Below are 15,476 nucleotides of genomic sequence, written 5' to 3' on the forward strand. Positions count from 1 at the left end.
GATCCCTGTGGTACACCACTCGTTACGTCTTCCCAATCTGAGGAAAGCACATTTATGCCTACCCACTGATTCCTGTTAACCAACCAATCTTCTGTCTATTCCAATACGTTACCCACTACAGCATGAGGACTTTTACTTTCCACAAAAACATTTGATGAACATTTTATCAAATACCATCTACTGTGAATCTCAGTGCTGTACATCCACCAGCTCCCCTCCATCCATTACACATGCTACTGCCACAAGTAAATCCAATAAATTAGTTGAACATAATTTCCCTTTTACGAATTCATGTTGACTCTGCCTGGTTACTCTGAACTTATCGAAGTGCCCTGCTATAGCTTCTTTACTGATAGCTTCTAGCAATTTCCCAATGACAAGATTTCCGCTTTCTGTCTCGCTTCCATTTTGAATAATGCAGTTGCATTTGCGAACTTCAAATCGAATGGAACTGTTGCCCAACATAGGGAGGTTTAGGAAATGAGAGCAACTGTATCAATTTATCTCACCAGCCACATTTTCCTTATTGAATCTAGGATGATGTCCACCAGGACCAGGGCACATGTGATCCTGCAACTCCAACAATTTACTCAGTTCAACTTTTCCGGTGATTGTAATTTTCCAGATTTGTCCCTCCCTTACATTTCCTGATTTATGGTTGCTCCTGGCATGTTAATTAAATATTCTCTCCTGACGAAAGACTGAAAACATCTGTCCAACTAATCAGAAAATCTGATATCTATTGCAAGAGTAATAGAAAATAAAAGTACGGAAGGTTTACTACAGCAATAGAGGGCTTTGGTTTGAACATGTCCTGAGTATTTTCTGCAGTGTACTCCTCGTTGTTTGAAATTTAACATGTAATATCTTTAGAAGCAGTTCAGCGAAGGTTCGCTGGAGTCATTTCTGAGATGAAAGCGCAATCATATGAAGAATGATTGAACAGGATAGGTCTTTAAACATTAGGCGCTGAATTTTCGATTCGTCGGGCGGGCGGAGCTGACCCAATCGAGGGCAGGCGCGGGCCGCACCCCTTTTTGCGCGGCGGGTCAACTAAGGGCCGTCCAGCGTGACTTCTGCAGTGAAACGCTATGCGCTCTGTGTGCGGGTGGGGGGAATCCCTAAAGTCACGAAAAAGAGCACTCATCTCCCTGAGGCTAACTGCAGCCTCAGGGAGATCGCCTCGATTTTTAAAAACATTAAACGTTGAGAAAAAAAATCCCTTACATGTCCCCTCATATTACATGAGTTACGACATGTTCGTAATTTCCATAACAACTTTATTGCAATTTCTGAAACCATGCATGAAACCTCATTACACCACTGGAAGAGATTTCATGTTTATTCCAGTTTCCGCCAGGGCTCCTGGCCGATCCGCCAACCTTAAGGTTGGACGGGCAGGTCCTTTAATTGCTAAATTGGCAACTTGAGGCCATTGATAGGTCAGCAGGCCCGCAGCATATTTTGCTGCGCCCGTGACTCCCAGAAAATGTAAATGGGGCGGGGTGACGTCGGGGGTTCCGCCCGACGTCGCATCGCGTCATTTTACGCGTCGACGAGCGGGCCCCGCTCAGAGGGACCAGATCAATTGTGTGCAAAATTTCTCGTGCGGTCAATTGCTGTCTGTAGCCTGTCTGCTCGCGCTGTAGGTGGCGTTTGTGGCTAAACCAATTTCGTTTGGTACTTATCAGGGATAGGATGGCTGAAATAGCCAGAGCACCACACCGCATGGAATTTCCGAGTCATGGAACACCAATTACAAGACTTCCCTGTGACACCTAAGTCACTGCACTGAATTGTATGAGCCAATGTGCCGTTCCCATATGCCCGTGTTTGTTTCTGAATTTACGTTGGAAATCCTGTCAACATTGTAGAGCGGAATATTTTCCTGAGACCAGCAAATTTCTCAGCATCCTTGATCGACTTTAGAGTCGGTACCACCCCGTAGCAGCAGGAAACACCTGCCTCCCCATAACCGGTGTTGTGTAATAGGATCATTACATTTTGCGAGGTTCGGTTCTGATTGATTTTTTCGGGTTCTCTCTGAATTTGTGGAGCCCCTTTTAAAAAATCTAGTGCTCCTTTAACTTAGAAAAATAAAAAAAATAACATTTTAAAAAAATGCTTTGTATGTGCTGTCGCCCTAACATTTGTAGCGCAGGTAACCCTCTGCTGTTGAATACTGGTATTTCAGTGGTTCAATTGAGACAATCAGAAGCAGGACGCTGCACCGTACAGTCGTTCTCCTGATTCAGTAACCATTGCTGGCCGACGGTCGAAAACAGAAATAAAGTACTTTTAAAATTAAAGGCCAAAACTGATCAGGTTCTTCTAGCCACCGGCCACTGCCCCAAATCCCCAGGGTAGTTAAATCTCAGCAAAACAACATTGCGGTTTACTTTGGAATACTATATAATTAATAGCTAGATGCAATGAAAAGATTGACATCGACAAAGACAGACATTCCAAATGAAATACATAAACAATGCTACTTATTGAAACACACCTACATTTCATATCACATTATGAGTGTGTAGAAGTCTCTGGACATTGAGTCTATTGTGATGGAGGGAACAGTTACAATAAAAAGCAATAGGACAAGCAGACCAATTATTTGACCCCCAAAAAGTTCGAACATTTTTTAATGGGGTCTGAAAAATTATGTCATTGCGACATGAAGTCATAATACTTTTATTGATAAACTCGTGGTCTTTTTGTGTATTACAAAGTTCGTTCATCCACTACAGGCAGCGTACGGCAACTTTAATATCGGCATAAAATGAACTGAACTAAACACTGTTTTCAAACGTTAATGAAGTAGACGCAGTTACTAACAAATTATGAATGTATAAAAACTAAATCTTACATTTAAGCGCATGCTAAAATGATTTATTATTTCTTTGAATTGAAACTTGTATTGAGGCAAGCACATTCAGCCTTTTCACACAGTTGGAAATTGAAATGGACATTTCCAAAAAGGTTTTCTCCAAATCTGTGACACTCCTCGTGAAATCATATACTGGAGTATACGCTGATTTTTACCTGAATAGAAAAACAAAACAAAAAAACTCTTTCATTGAGGTTAGAGTTAGCCGTTCCTCAGTTAGTAATATTCACATTCTGTGCCTCAAGGTTCAATTCATTAACCAAGGAATGGGTGAAAATATCGAGAATGATAGTCCAGTGAAGTAGTGAGGAAGTGCTACATTGCTGAATGCGCGGTCATTCAGAGGAAACGATGAATCGAGGGCCCATCCGCCTGTTCAGCTGGATGTATAAGATTCCATGGAAATCTCTCGGAGGAGAGTAAAGGAGTTCTTCGGGACTTATCCCCGGTTCTCTTCCCAATATCATGGGTCGGTCAACAACCTCACAAATAGATTAGCTGGTAATTATCACGTTGCTCTTTAAGGAATTTTGCTGTGCGCATATTGGCTTCCCCATGTCTTAAATTACGACAGTGACTACTTTGCAAAACCTAGATCACTAGCTGTAAATGCTTCCAGAACTCAGTTGGTCAGAGAAAAAAAACATAGAAATAAGAGGTTTTATTTTCTCTCCTCATGTTAAAACAATTCTTGCGGTCACACAGACAAATCAAATTGAACTTTTTTCTCGTTAATATTTATGTTTCCATCTCAAATACGCATTTATTTCATAAGTAAGTTAACGACTATTTTGACTGAAAACTTTCTGTATTACTAACTGCTGAATTCACTTCACAAACAGAAAAAAACACCAACTTTCACTACTGCACCACACACATTGGAGAAGATAATGAAACATTGCTCTTAGCAGTTTGATGTTGGTGTTCTAAAAATTGGAGGCACACAGTCACCCTCCAACAGCAGCTGATCCTCCGGTGCTGTGAGCTGCTCACGGAGAACATCCTCGCAGTTTCCAATAATGGGAGGAAGGGGTAAATCTGAATCAGCGTGTGTGAGAGAGCTCTGTTCTGCTGAGGAAAACAGATAATGGATTAATGCCTGGAAAAAATAAATATCAACTGGTGTTTATATAGACACCTTAACGTTAAAACGAACACATTCAAGCTTCACCGGGAGGGCAAAATCTGACAAGGAGTCACGTAATGTGATACCAGGGCAGCTGACTAAAAGCTTGTTGAAATCAACAAGTTTTAAACAAGGAAGACATGTAGAGACACAGATACGTTTAGGGAAATAATTCACGAGTTAGTACCCTGGTAGATAACGTCACAATCACGAATGATGAAGTGATTAAAATCACGGATGTTCAATCGCCCATGATGAGATGAACACTGCATGGCTGGAGAATATTGCATCGATAGAGAGGAGGGAGAGAATTAATTGAAAACAGGACTGAGGGTTTTGAAATCTGGCCTTTCCTTAACTGGGAGCAAAAGCAGTTTTAAGAAAAAAAGGATGATGAATGAGCAGGCCTTGGTGACAGTAAGGACATTGGCAGCAGAGCTTTGGGCGACCTCAAGTTCTTGGCGAATAGAATGTGTTTGGCCAGCCAGCAGTATGTTGGAATAATCAAAATTGCGAGCTTCAAAGGCATGGGAGAGGGTTTCAGTAGCAAATGAACCGAGGTAAGGTTGGAGTAGGGCAATGTTACAAAGGAGCGAAAAGCTAGTCATAGAGAGGGTTAGGTAATGTGGGCCAGACGCTTATTTAAAAGACTGCAAGAAATTGGTGTCAGCCTGCGAATTTTGTCGGGGGGAAGGATTGAATGTCTAACCATAAAATTAAGGTCCTGCTGTGCAACGAATGCATTTTCAGTATTTCTGATACTTAATTGTGGAATTATCTGCCCATCCAGCATTAGCTGTCAAACGAGCAGTAGCATATTATAATGATAGAGGAAGATTCGGGAGAAGTGTTTATGATGTAGATTTGGGCGTTGCCATGTACAAACTGTTGTTCTTTTCGGATAATGCAGCTGGAGGTTATCATGCCGAAGGGAAACTGGGAGAGATGGTAGCACAAAATTGGTGCTGATGAGTTGGAAGCGGATCATGTGTCCAATCACGTCAAAGGTTATAGATATAGAAACTCTAACGGAAAAGCATCGTTTATCTTTGTCACAACCAGGTAGTCACTTGCGATTTTGATAAGGAATATTTCGGTAATGTTGGAGCAATGACAGCCCGATTGCATGGATTGACATATGGAGTTCCAGGAAAGACATGACATGGGTTTGTGAGGCGACAAGGCATTTAATGACTTGGGAGAGGAAGCAAAATATTGACTACGGTGTAGAGGTTTGCTGTTTTTTTGGAGAACGGAACTCATATTGGGATATTAAAGGAGGGACACAGGCTGAATAGTGAGAAAACAGTTTACAAAATTAACTACGATTGGCAACAGGAAGCGAAGTTGGGTGGTCACTGTTTTCATGGGAAGAGGGTCAAGGGAGTACACAGTGCCTCTCATGGACAAGATTGGCCCAAAGTGCATGAGGAGAAATGGGATAGAAACTAGAGAATGATGTATGGGATAGAAACTAGAGAATGATGCAACTTGGGCGATAGAGATGATGAGAACTTTGAATTTTGACCCAAAGGATTATGGTATTGAGGAATATGCTGAACAGGTGCTCAGATGGTGCCGAATTCATTGACAAGGACGGCCACGAGTTCTTGAAATTGATGCACAACTCAGAGAAATACTTCATTCTTGAGGAATTGGAGAGAATGCCTTTATGCTAATCCTCCACCTTAAAGTACAACTATGGAGATCGAGGAAGGTTTTCAATTACATGTCGTGACAAATCGCCCTTTGACCTGTTCAATGACTTCACAGCAAACAACGCAAACGAAAATGCCGAATGAACGGTTCTGCATGGTGCAATCGTTATGATTTTGTTCGAATGCAAAGTACCTCACATCTGTTTGTTATTTCATTTATAAAACAATTGCTGAAAATTATGAATCATTGCCTGCGTCATTTAACGCAAGTATGCATTGTATCTTCTGTTGCTGGTTGTGGATAGCAGAGAGCAACATGTCCAGAAGCGAGATGGTGGCGACTGAAAATGTACCCACCCTGAATACTGGACGAATTCCCTTCAAGATATTTGTCCCAGGATGCGTGTTACGAAAACTATGACTGTGCAACATCCGATCCGATTGACGAAGTCAATGCAAGCAGAAACTGTCAATCACATAACACGGATCGATATTGGAGAGACAGTTTTGCAATATCAGAGCGGATAAAACAATACCTTCATGATTGCTACCGCAAAGCACTCGAGTTTGGTGTCCGACATTATTATGGGGAACAATCAGTGCCCGGATTATGGTGGTGGAATTGGAAGGATCTCCTCAACCTTATCAGTGCTAACAGGGAAGAGCAATTAATTTGAATCCTGCCCATGACGGACAGAAAAATACACAGCACAGCTCATTGCTGCAGGTAATATCTGAAATACTAGAGTAGTGAATAATGTATGACACATTCGGTTACTATAGAATCAGGAATCGGGGTTTTCTGATCAAGAATTTCTCCGCCTGCTCTTCTATTCTCCCGTCTCACTTCCAAAAACTTAAAATCCACCAACAACCACTGTAGAAAATGGAACACCTCGTAAAGTGCCAGTAAAAAGCGGGGGAGGAGAATGTGATATTTGAGATTTCTGTTTTATTTCATCGATAAATTTATTTTACCCTTTACACCTTTCCCCATGGATAGCCGATGCAAAAGCTTTTTTTGCTGATGCAATAAGTATTTTTGAATTTATATGCTCAAGAGCATTTTGCAGCTCAAAGACACATGACAGGTTGCAGCCTGTTGGAATAATTGGATAGGAACTATCAATCTTAGGTAGTTGCTACCAGATACGAATGTGCCCTTATACAGGAATCGACTCACCAACAATAATAAAATCCTGGACAAAGAGTGTGTTGCACCCTGAGAGCAGTCACTGTTTAAATTGTTTAATTGTTTTAAGGGAATAAAACGAGACGATAGTTACAGGAATCCCAGGTTCTGGGAAAACGATGAAATGCGATAAGGAAATGGGACACCTAACGCAATGAATGTCGTTGCATTCGATGTAGAACTTGAGCCGATGTTTGTGTGAATACTAAGTTGATATAGTAGGTGAAACATAGCATCTGTCCATTCCACCCGATCAGTCCATTCCGCCATTTATCCTCCACTGGAACACTTTCCAATTTCTGCCTCACCTACCCTTCATTTGCTTACTAATCCTTGCCTGACACAAATCGATATTATTGCCCCTGCTCCCCAACTTGGCAATGTGGTACACACGAATATACGAAGAGGAACAGGAGTTGGGGCAGCCGCAGGCCAATCGGCATTTCAAGCCAGCTCCGCCTTTGAATCAAATCATGGCTGACCTGACCGTATCCTCCCGCCAACCCCGATAACATTTAACTCCCTTGCCTTAAAATTTTCAAAGATACTACTTCAAATGCTTTTAACGAAGAGCGTTCCAAATACACAGAACCCTCAGAGAGAGAAACAAAATCCTCATCCCAGTATTAAATGAGCGACCCCTTATTTTTAACCCGTTACGCCTAATTCCAGGTTCGCCCACAAGAGGAAACATCCTCTCCACCTTCACTCTGCCCAGACACTGAGTCTTACCTGAAATATTTCTAACACATTTGCATCTTTCTCAAATAAGAAGACCAATACTTTACACAATGCTCCAAATGTGATCTCACTAGTGTCCTGTATAAATTATACATAACCTCCCAACTTTTGTATTCAATTCCTGACGCCATAAAGAATAACATGCTATTAGCATTCTTTATTGCATGCTAAACCTGCATGCTAGCCTTTGGTGATTCATGCACTGAACAGATAGATCCCTCTGAATGCCACAGCTCTGCAAGCTCTCTTTCGTTTTTATTCATCCTTACAAAATGGGCAATTTCGCACTTGCACACATTATGCTACATTTGCCGGTCTCTGCTCACTCACTTAACCTTTCTATGTCACTTCGTAGCCTCCTTGCATGGCCCCCTTAGAAATACTTATTTCTCACCACATTCTGAGAAAAGCGGCTTATGCTTAATTCTGTTTTTTTTTAATTAGTAGCAACTATCCTATAATATCGACCACTGGTTTTGCTCTTCCCGACAAGTTGAAACGATCTCTCTAATTCTACTCAAGAAAAAAATTCACAACTTTTAGAACCTCAGTTATGTAACCTCATCTACCAGAGGACTAGCCCACTCAGCCTTTCTTTTTAATTATAACACGTCAATTTGTGTAACATCTGTGTATATTTTTGCATCATCTCCTTATTTATATGCACTTTGGTTATATCCTGGAGGAATTTGGTGCCCTTGAAAAAATGAGGAATTCTGATTTGATTTTGATTTCAGTAATCTTAGTCTTAAAGTATATTATGCTCTGTTCCTTGTGGAAATTCACATTCCAAACTCAACCATTGTAAATAACTACCTTTATTTCCGTTTCATGTTCTGCTTTCCAGCCAACTGTTCACAAGGTTACTTGGCTTTTGATGTTCCAAGGCCGCTGAAAGTCTCAACATAACCCCACAAACAAATATGCTAATCACCAGATATCCGGTTTTTGCAATGTTGATGTATGGACTAATATCGGCCAGCGCACCGGGGATACTTCCCGCTGCTCTTCTTCAAAATAGTGTTGTTGAATAGCTGTGCCCTTATGATAAGGCATACAGTGCTTCACTTGGATGTTTCATCCAAAAGCTAGCACCTCTGGCAAAGGAGCACACCATCAGCACTGCTTCAAAGTCCGAGAGCTGATTTTTGTGTTCAAATCCTGCAGTGGGACGTAAGCTGGAAATTTCAAACTCAAAAGTGAAGAGTATTACCAACGAGGCTGCTATATGTGCGCTCATTACATTCACTGGTCTATTATATGGCACCTTATGAAGGAACGTTTTTGAAAATAACATCATCATTACCTGTATAAAGGTTTTGATGAAGTTTAATAAGCAAAACATTTCATTTTGAAAATTATCTTGACTATTCATTCTGATATCTTTGGTTTCCAGACATTTTCATATTTTTTGCTTTAGCAGCGGTTTTATTAAGTTACCTCCCATCAAATCAAAGCTGAATATCCTATCATTTCCGGGACAAATCCCATCCCCATCTTAAAATATAATATACATTTTTGTTGACTGCCAGTAGCCTGGCACCACACGTTTGACTAATGAGCTAGTAACTATGTGTGATCGTGCCTCTGTTACCTGTTTAGATTAAAATGCTTGAATGCAATTCGTGCAGGCAGACCTTTTACCTTCTCAATTTGGTTGGTTTAATATTTCTGCTCTTTTTAAATGATACTTGATTTTTTTCTACTCTAATCTTCCAACGTCATGTCCACTATTTTTCTTCTCCATGTTAAATACTGAAGTTATGGCAATCATTTGGTTTTTTAGTGACATTGTTTACTCGGGAGCGCATTTTAAAAATGAGATTTTTTTCTCCAATTAAAGCGGAGATGAGGATGCGTTTCCTCTCTTAAGGGGTATTTCCCCTTTGGAGTTCGCTTCCCCAGAGAGCAGCTGAGGCTGCTAAATTAAATATTCTGTAAGATGACGCCAACAGGTTTTTGAACTATATAGTAGTTAAGGGAAACGTGGCTTGCAGGAAAGAGGAAATTAAGTCACAGTCAAACCAGCCATGGTATTTTTGAATGGAAGATGAGTACAGATGGCCTACTCTTTGCCTTATTCCTTATGATTTTACTCAGTTCGTCATTAACTTCCCCTGTTCTCATTCTAATTTGTCTTCTTTATGCGGCTATAGAACATTAACATTTGTGTTTTGTGCTCCTTTATTACTGAATCTAATTAGCTTCCAGATTGATTGAACATCTCTCCTCATCTCTCGATTTTCTTCCTTGCCTGGCAACACCAACCCTCACTGGCACTCTCCACTGCTTTATCATATACTAGGTGCATGCTGCATATCGGTCTGTCAGTTTTCCCTTCAGCCTTTAATCACCCCTGGCAGCCGCATCATTGTATTGCAATTGGGCTAAAAGACGAGAGTCCCAGGGTAAAGCCCTGGGGGACACAAGGTCTAATCCACCACAACTGATGGTGGAACTTAAATTCGATAGATACCTGGAATTAAATGCGATCATGGATCCATTGTCAATTTTCGTGAAAATCCATCCGGTCTGATAGCATTTTTTAGGAAATTAAATCTGCTCCTCTTGCCTAAATGTAATTCCAGCTTCACTCTTAATTTTACGAAGCAGTGGTTCAGAAGCCGGCTCACTACCAGCTTCGAAAGTGCAATAATTGCTGGTATATCTAGCGACACCCACTTCCCAGGAATTAATAATACTAATTTAAAAATGGGTATCTGTCGTATTTATTTGGCAGAATTTTTTTCTCCTGCATTCTGTCGAACATGATAAACTTTGCAATTTGTTTTCCTTCGTTATTTGTTGGAATGCATATTTTCCTACACTTAGTAAAAATAACATGTTTTTGATATACATTATTGTTTTTTCAATACTACTGTCTATTTTATTTCCCAGTGTTTTATTTTGTGTTTCTTAAATGCACCTCTTTCCCAGTCCATTGCCATGACCTCTGTTCTTCTGAGTCATTTTCTTAAAATGTGTTATATTAATATCACTATTCCCATACATTCTCTCATTATTCCATTTGGTTTCTTCTCCAAAAATGGATCCAGGATCAAACCCTCACCTCTTGCAATGCTTGCATACAGGGGTAGAACCAATGCTGTAAACATGGCAGCTATGCACTGATGTATTTGTTATTCACTAGCTCAGATATCGGTAGGTTAGAAGAAGGAAGCAGTGATTCTGCTCATTATTTGCAATTGAACGGCAAACCTATTCAAGGAACAACAAAGTCAGGTTCGGAGTCCTTCCAAATCAATCTATCATCTCATGGACAGAGATACTCTCACCATGTCAATACTCTTTCACACTGGACAGTGAAAGGGCAGTTCTTCGGGCGAATTGAATACACTGAAAATAGGAAGTGGGCACTGAAGGAAAAGTCAAATTTGCTTAAAGTCAAATTACCTGACAAATCTTAAACACATACCTGCCAAACCTCGATGAATGGATTCCTTGCATGGTGGGATGTTCTCAAGCTCTTCATAAGTCACTTGGTCGATATGATCAGCTGGATCCGCGTGGAAAGTAACATTACCTGTTGGAGGGAATCGAGGCATTTAACATTTTTTTTTGAATTCCACAGACGGCTGGCTAAAAATATCAGCGAATAACCATTAATCACAAATCTGGCGAGAGTCAAAAGGCAAACCAATTTGCCTTCATTATGGAGCAGCATTATTGTGTATGTGCATCTCTGTCTCTGTGTTTGTTTGTGAATAGCGTGTGCATGTGTGTGTGTGTATGCATGGGGGTGAGTGTATGTGTGTCTGTCTGTGTATGAATATGTGTGCATGCGTGGGTTGTGTGTGTGTATATGTAGATATGTGTGCATGTGTGTGTATGTGTGTGTATATATATATGCATGTGTATGCATGCGAGGGTAGTGCGAGTGCATATGTGGATGTGTGTGTGTTGTGTGTGTTTGTTTCTATTTCTACAAAGATACATATTCACCTCCAACAGATGAAGATCATTTTCAAGGCTGTCAGAAGAAAAGAAAGAGAAAAAAAAACTATAGGTAGCAGTTTAAGATTTTGGCAAGGTGTCAAGTTTAATGACTTCCAGGTGATCATTTGGTTATATTAGGAAAGCAGTTGAATAAGTTAATAAGATGACTGACGGCTAGGGGACAACATTAGTTTGGAAGCGTGAAGGTGGACTTCAAGGTTCCTATTTCGTGCATTAGCGTAAGAAGTCAACTATTGTGTAAATAGATCAGGAGTGTGCTAGTTATTGGGCTATAAGATAAATAGTTGTGTAATGATGCAGGATTACTGGAGAAGGCAGAATGTCACCTCCATAATACGTTGTATAGGACCTGATCAAAGTGCTAGATATCAGGCATGCCAATCCAGAAAACGAAAGTGTGAAACGATACGAAGGACATAAAGAAATAGTAACGAACAAATAAGGAACAACCAATTAAATCACACGTTCTACTTTATTCTTGCAACTAGTGAATAATTCTGGAGTTTCATCTACAGATGGATGGACTGGGGTAGTGAATGTGGACGCTTTAATTATATATTTTCAACTGCATTTTACTAATTCGCTCAGCTGGTTGTCCAGGGCAAATGAACAAGATGTGCTAATATTGATTTCTAACGAGGGCAGTAACACTCCCTGGTAAATTGCAATGAACTGTACACTCGCCTGTATATGAACCAAAAGTTTGTCATCCAACATTAGTTTTGAAGTAACTTTAGGCCTCACCTTTCCTTGATGACAGTTTGTGTATGACCGCCATTAGTGACATCAGCTCACAGATTAACAGGACCCCGAGTGTTATGCGGACGACAACAGCGATGGATGTGGTTTTAGCTTCTTGCCCTTAATGAGATTACGGAAGTATTCAACACAAACACAGACAGCTTTGTGTTTTCAAATGATTCAATCAGTCTGAAATTACCCACATTATTCAGAAATTAACAAACCCAAGTGAAACTCATTACACCAATATCTATATTAAGACCGCGAACGTGGACACGAATACGAATAATATTATTAATAATGTGTACCTGGAAGTGTGGGCGGAGAAGATCTCGGCAAAAAATCGAGCCCTGCGGAATGAATTGCACGAAACAAAAGAACATTAAATGTTGCGAGTTTACTTTGGAAACAAAACGGCTGTCCCTAATCTAACAAATCAATGAGCCATGTTCCCATTCAAAGGGCCAAGCCACATTTTGGTGCTTTCCTTACCTGAGCAAATCACACTGGCATCTTCTTTGTGATTACAGTCAATTTGAGTTGGCGGTGAGGAAGCACAGTCTGATAGAAATGATTCGCTTCCGGTGCACTTAACCTCATTCAGCCAGATGACACCTTTACCCTCGTTAAAAGCGGCTCCTGCTGGGGCTAATACAGCGGAGCCACACCCGAGCTGTCCACAGACAACATTTGCATCGGCGATATTCCAGGAATCATCACACACTGTGCCCCAGGTGTTATTGCGCAATACTTCCACTCTCCCGGAGCAGTTGTTGTTACCTCCAACCAGGCGCAACCTTTGTTCCGAATCTGTCGCAGATAATGAATTATTGCACTTGATGTCGTACAAGCCAGAATTCAAATTACATATTTAGAATATTCTATATAAAGGAGGACCTGTTTCTCGAACGAAATTCTTGGAACGGTGGGACTGCTGCACCGTCACTTCGGGTTCTGTTGAGAAGAGAAACGGGCTGAATATTTCAGACATCAATGTTTAAAATGTCACCGGTACATTGAGGCGGTTGTTACCTGAACAAACAACACCTGCATCTTCTCCGTGGTCGCAGTATTTTATACGCTCTGAGTCTGACCGACACTGTGAAAGAGTCAAGCTAGCTGAATAGCACCCTATCTTACTGAGCAGGATAGGAACGGACCCTCGCCCGAACAAACCAGCGTCATACTGAATAGATTGGAGGCTGCCGCACTGTAAGTGCTTACAGATCACTATTGCATCATTTGAACGTAATTCTTCCGAGCACACTGTTCCCCAGGCCCCTTTGTAAAAGACTTCCAATCTCCCCTGGCAACGATGTTTTCCATTCACCAACCGCAGTTCTTTGTGTTCTGTCAAGAAAATAAAAAAATCTGGATTTATAACTTGTTTTATATTCATATTGCATAGGACAACACATGTTACACCGGTTCTGCTCACTGAATGCTGTAAATGTATCTGAAGCGTAATAGAAAACACTTATATTCTACCACATAATAAAGAACAATCAACGGTCTTTTCAAAAGTGAAAGACATGTTTACCAAAACGTATTGGATACGTTGAAAAAATTAGGAAATGTTTGACAAGGGGCAATGCAGTTTATGTAATATACATTAATTTTCAGAAGGTAACTCAGAGACTGAGTTTAGAGAAGGTAGACTTAGGAAATCACTCGGAAAATTTATAGAATTGAGTGCAAAACACAAGTTCGCGTTAAAGATAGTGATGCAGAATGGGGGAATTATTCTATCAGGATTGTGTAAGGGCAAATCCTGATGAAAACTTAGATAAAGTGTTTTGACGTGGGAAACGGATGTGTAATTGAATAAAATATGGCTCGCTAGTTAATACTAATGAAGCCTGCCGGAAAATAGAATAAAACCTTAACTGGAAGAATGGGCGTACAACAAGACAAATCATTTAAGACGGATAGGTTTAGGTGGTGAATTTTGGTAGCAAAGATAAAGAGGCAACAAGTTACTTAGAAAATAAACGTAACTTGCAGAGAAGCAACGGAATCTAGGGATACTACATAACTAATCAATGCTGAAGTGGCGCAGTTCAAATCTGTCAATCATGGATCTGACATGAAGAAATCCAATTGGAAATTCCGAATAATATTTTCATTTTACTTCATTCCCAGTGTGGACAGAAGTTGGAAAGTTCTTCAGCTCGATTGTTTGAGGTAATGGCACCAATGCGTTTCATGTGAAGTTAGGAAAGTACAGAAGGGAAAATAAATGGAAGGATACGCAAGTAGGTTCAGATGAAATAAAATGGATTAATGCACTAGTAGAGTATAAACTCGACACAGACAAGCTTAATTTCAAAGTCTGGCTGCGTGCTTTGCTTTTTTATGGAATTTATCTTCCATGTTAAGCCTCGACGAATGCATTGCAGAAGATCATCACATTGAGAGGAACCTTACCTGAACACATAACCTTCACATCTTCCTTGTGGGAACAGTCATGGTTACCCCATTGTATATTCCGATCTGGCCAACATTCCCAGAGATGCGATTCTTTTCCGGAACAGTTGATCTCATCCAGCCAAACTGGGCCTGCGCCAGGTCCAGAAGAATCAGGAAGTGGCACGTCTAATGCATTCCCACAATCCAGCTGTTTGCAAACCACATTAGCATCGGTTGAATCCCAGGAATCATCACAAAGTGAGCCCCAGGTGTCATTGTGAAAAATCTCCACTCGGCCAGCACATCGGCTTCCACCATCTGACAGTCTTAACTGCAACAGTCCTGACAGAGTATAATACAACAGTATTATAGTCTCAAAAGATAGTGAGCTGATCGTTCAGACTAAACCATTGTATCCTTATTAGATATTACTAAACTTCCAAATGTGCATGACAGAAACATGACATATACAAAAGAGTATTTTTCTCTGTACTTACCTGTTTCACGGAAAATACAGCCAGAGCTATTTTAAATATTGCAACTATATCAGGCACTGACAATATATGCCATCCGGCTAGCCTTTTTTGCTTCTTTGCAATGCTTCGAATATTATTTTGCAGACAATTGGAATTGCATATATTAATCGTTCCACTCCAGCTAACATTAACAGCTTTAGACCAATGTTACATGAATGTATTTGTACCTTGTCCGTTTATGAACCCGTAATCGGTTGTTTTTTTCGAT

The 15,476-nt window shown here is 40.5% G+C and overlaps 1 protein-coding gene across 1 annotated transcript in view; it reads right to left on the bottom strand.

Annotated features, from left to right (window-relative positions):
- Positions 1-2,738: 2,738 nt before the first annotated feature.
- Positions 2,739-15,476, bottom strand: part of LOC121289627 (deleted in malignant brain tumors 1 protein-like) — a 35,807-nt gene continuing 23,069 nt past the window's right edge. The window contains exons 4-11 of the mRNA XM_041209258.1: positions 14,751-15,074; positions 13,356-13,673; positions 13,221-13,277; positions 12,816-13,133; positions 12,632-12,673; positions 12,327-12,443; positions 11,041-11,148; positions 2,739-3,955 (exon numbers count right to left, since the gene is read on the bottom strand). Of these exons, the coding sequence (XP_041065192.1) occupies positions 3,792-3,955; positions 11,041-11,148; positions 12,327-12,443; positions 12,632-12,673; positions 12,816-13,133; positions 13,221-13,277; positions 13,356-13,673; positions 14,751-15,074 (1,448 nt within the window). The 3' untranslated portion in view covers positions 2,739-3,791. The remainder of the gene's footprint in view (positions 3,956-11,040; positions 11,149-12,326; positions 12,444-12,631; positions 12,674-12,815; positions 13,134-13,220; positions 13,278-13,355; positions 13,674-14,750; positions 15,075-15,476) is intronic.

Source organism: Carcharodon carcharias, chromosome 17 (genome assembly GCF_017639515.1).
Source record: "Carcharodon carcharias isolate sCarCar2 chromosome 17, sCarCar2.pri, whole genome shotgun sequence".
In the NCBI taxonomy this organism is placed as follows: domain Eukaryota; kingdom Metazoa; phylum Chordata; class Chondrichthyes; order Lamniformes; family Lamnidae; genus Carcharodon; species Carcharodon carcharias.